We start from the raw sequence: 2835 nt of genomic DNA on the forward strand, positions 1-2835 counted from the left end.
GATCTGTCAGTTGAAAGGGGATTTTTTAAACTTCCATTGTCATTTGGGCTTATTTCTCCTGTTAGATCTAAAAATGCTTGTTTTTATAAAGCTGGGTGCCCAGCATTAGGTGCATATATACTTACAATCATCATATCTTTGTAAGCATTTTTTACTGCTAGTTTTTTTTTTTTTAATTTTCGCCATTCAAATAGGAGTGTAGAAGTATTTCCTTGTTTCAATTTGTTGTCCTAGTTGACCTATGATGGGAAACATCTTTTGTTAAATATTTGTATATATTCTTTTTTCTAAGATTTATTAATTTTATTTGAAGGAGTCACAGACAGTAACAGTCAGACTCAAACACACACACACACACACACACACACACAGACAGAGATAGAGACAGAGAGAGAGAGAGAATTTTCCATCCATCTGCTGCTTCACTCCCTAAATGATTGCATTGGCTGCGACTGGGCCAGGCTGAAGTCAGGAGCCAGGAGCTTCATCTGGGTCTCCCACTTGGGTGCAGGCACCCAAGCTCTTGGGCTATCTTCTGCTACTTTCTCAGGTGCATTAGGGGAGATCTGAATCAGAAGTGGAACATCCAGGACCCGAACCAGTGCTCCAGTATGGGATGCCATTGTTGCAAACGTTAGTGTAGCTCACTGTGCCACAATGCCAGCCCCAATATATAAATATATGTAGTTTGGTGAGATGTCTCTTCAGGTCTTTGGCATATTTCTTAATCAGATTGTTCATTTTCTTTCTTTCTTTTTTTTTTTCCACGAGGTCGGGCTGTTTATTGACAACTGTCTGCGTGAGGCCGCCCCTGCTGCCCCGCTGGGCCCGCGCTCCGGGGGCCTCCGCGCCGCCGCCGTGCCCCGGCCCCTCTCCGTCCAGCACCCGCTGCAGCCACAGGTCCGCGCTGCTCTTCGGCCGCAGGAAGCACCAGGTGACGAGCAGCATGAGGGACAGGCTCACCGGCAGCACCTTCCACCACGGCCGCTGTTGCTGCCAGCCCATCGACTGCGCCACCGTCCAGCGGGCCGGGCTGGCCTTGCTGCAGGAGAACTGGATGGGGCGGCCAGGCTCGTCCTCGCCCTCGCCGATGGGGGAGGGCCCCGAGCCCGCAGGCCCGGCGGCGAGTGCAGGCTTCGGCCCGCCCCGCCCAGCAGCCTCCGGACGGCCCTGGCTGCCGGCTGCCGGTGCGCCCCCAGATTGTTCATTTTCTTTTGTTGTTTTAAAAAGAATGCTTTGTGTAACAGTTCTTTATCAGATACATATTTGGAAATATTTTCCAATCTGTAACCTAGCTTTTCGTTTTCTTCACAATGTTTCTCTTCGAGCTCATCAATTATTTCTGTCCTCTGTTATGCTCTATTTGTTTATAGAAATATAGCCAAATATAGAGTTTCTCCAATGTTACCTTCCAGGGTTTTTGTAATTTTATGTTATACATTTAAATCTGTAATACATTATGAGTTAATTTTTCTAAAAGGTATGGGAAACTATATCTAGATTCTGTTTTGCATGTAAACTTCTAGTTGTCCCAGCACCATTTGTTGACATTACATATTTTACAATGTGATTTTTATATTAAAATAGATTCATGATTATTTTATTCTTTCAAGTTCCAAGATTGAATCAATAGTAATTTAGAGATGTGAGAAAAGTCACAATAGGAAAAGAGCAATCCAACAATTAAAAGAGAAATATTTCAGGGCCGGCGCAATGGCGCAATGGGTTACTTCTCTTCCTGCGGCACTGGAATCCCATGTGCACACTGGTTCTAGTCCTGGCTGTTCCTCTTCCCATCCAGCTCTCTGCTGTGGCCTGGGAAAGCAGTGGAGGATGGCCTGAGTCCTTGGGCTCTTGCACCCACATGGGAGACCTGGAGTAAGCTCCTGGCTTCTGGCTTCGGTTCAGCACAGCTTCAGCTGTTGTGGCCATTTGGGGAGTGAACCAATGGAAGGAACACCTTTATCTCCGTCTCTCCCTCTCACTGTCTGTAACTCTACCTCTCAAATAAAAATAAATAAAATCTTTAAAAAATTTAAAAATAAAAGAGAAATATTTCCCTGATATGGAACAAATGCACATAACTAATGAAAAGTTTTTAAGAAGTAAAGGAGCCATTTTTACTTTGTGTTTGTAATGGCAAACACAATCAGGATTTACAAAGAATAAAAATTACTACTAAAGAAATAAAGATTTTTATTTGATAACACATTGGCAAAATGGATTCTAAAAGAAAACAAGTAAAATATTTTTTGTGGAAATATCATTTTGAATTTCAAATTCTGTAGACATGCAATAAACCAGTCAGGTGTGCAGAAAGTGAAATTATTTTCAGACTGAGGAATTTTAACGCCTGCAAGCTGAAAGAATCACAGCCATCCAGTAAAATGAAAATAAATACACTAGATAACTTGTGAAATGAAAAAAAAAAAAAAAAACAAAGCATCCAAAAATATATGGTAAGCTTAAATTGGGTCTAATTTTTATAGTACATGCAAATATAGTACATGTAAATGTGATCAATTTTCATATTAAAATCATAGATTATCAGATAAGGTTTAGGGAAAAAAACAGTTCTGAAATATTTACAGAGAAACATTTAAAATGTTATTACAATATTTGGGGGATGAGTATCGTGGTCCAGGGGAGTAAGCCTCTATTTATGGCACCTGCATCCCATTTTGGCATGCTAGGTATAGTACTGATTCCTCTGCTTTAATCCAGCATCCTTCCAATGCATCCTGGGAGGAAACAGATAATGACTGAAGTGGCTGGGCCCTTGCCACTCATATGGGAGACCCTGATGGAGTTCTGGGTTTCTGGCTTTGACTTGGC

General features: G+C 42.2%; 1 protein-coding gene across 1 annotated transcript; it reads right to left on the minus strand.

Annotated features, from left to right (window-relative positions):
* Positions 1–555: 555 nt before the first annotated feature.
* LOC100345570 (ubiquinol-cytochrome c reductase complex assembly factor 4) lies at positions 556–1208 on the minus strand. The gene is given in 2 exon segments (XM_008254710.3): positions 556–1098; positions 1101–1208. Coding segments are annotated over 2 exon segments (651 nt in total).
* Positions 1209–2835: the final 1627 nt, after the last annotated feature.

The sequence above is a fragment of the Oryctolagus cuniculus genome, chromosome 2, assembly GCF_964237555.1.
Source record: "Oryctolagus cuniculus chromosome 2, mOryCun1.1, whole genome shotgun sequence".
Lineage (NCBI taxonomy): Eukaryota > Metazoa > Chordata > Mammalia > Lagomorpha > Leporidae > Oryctolagus > Oryctolagus cuniculus.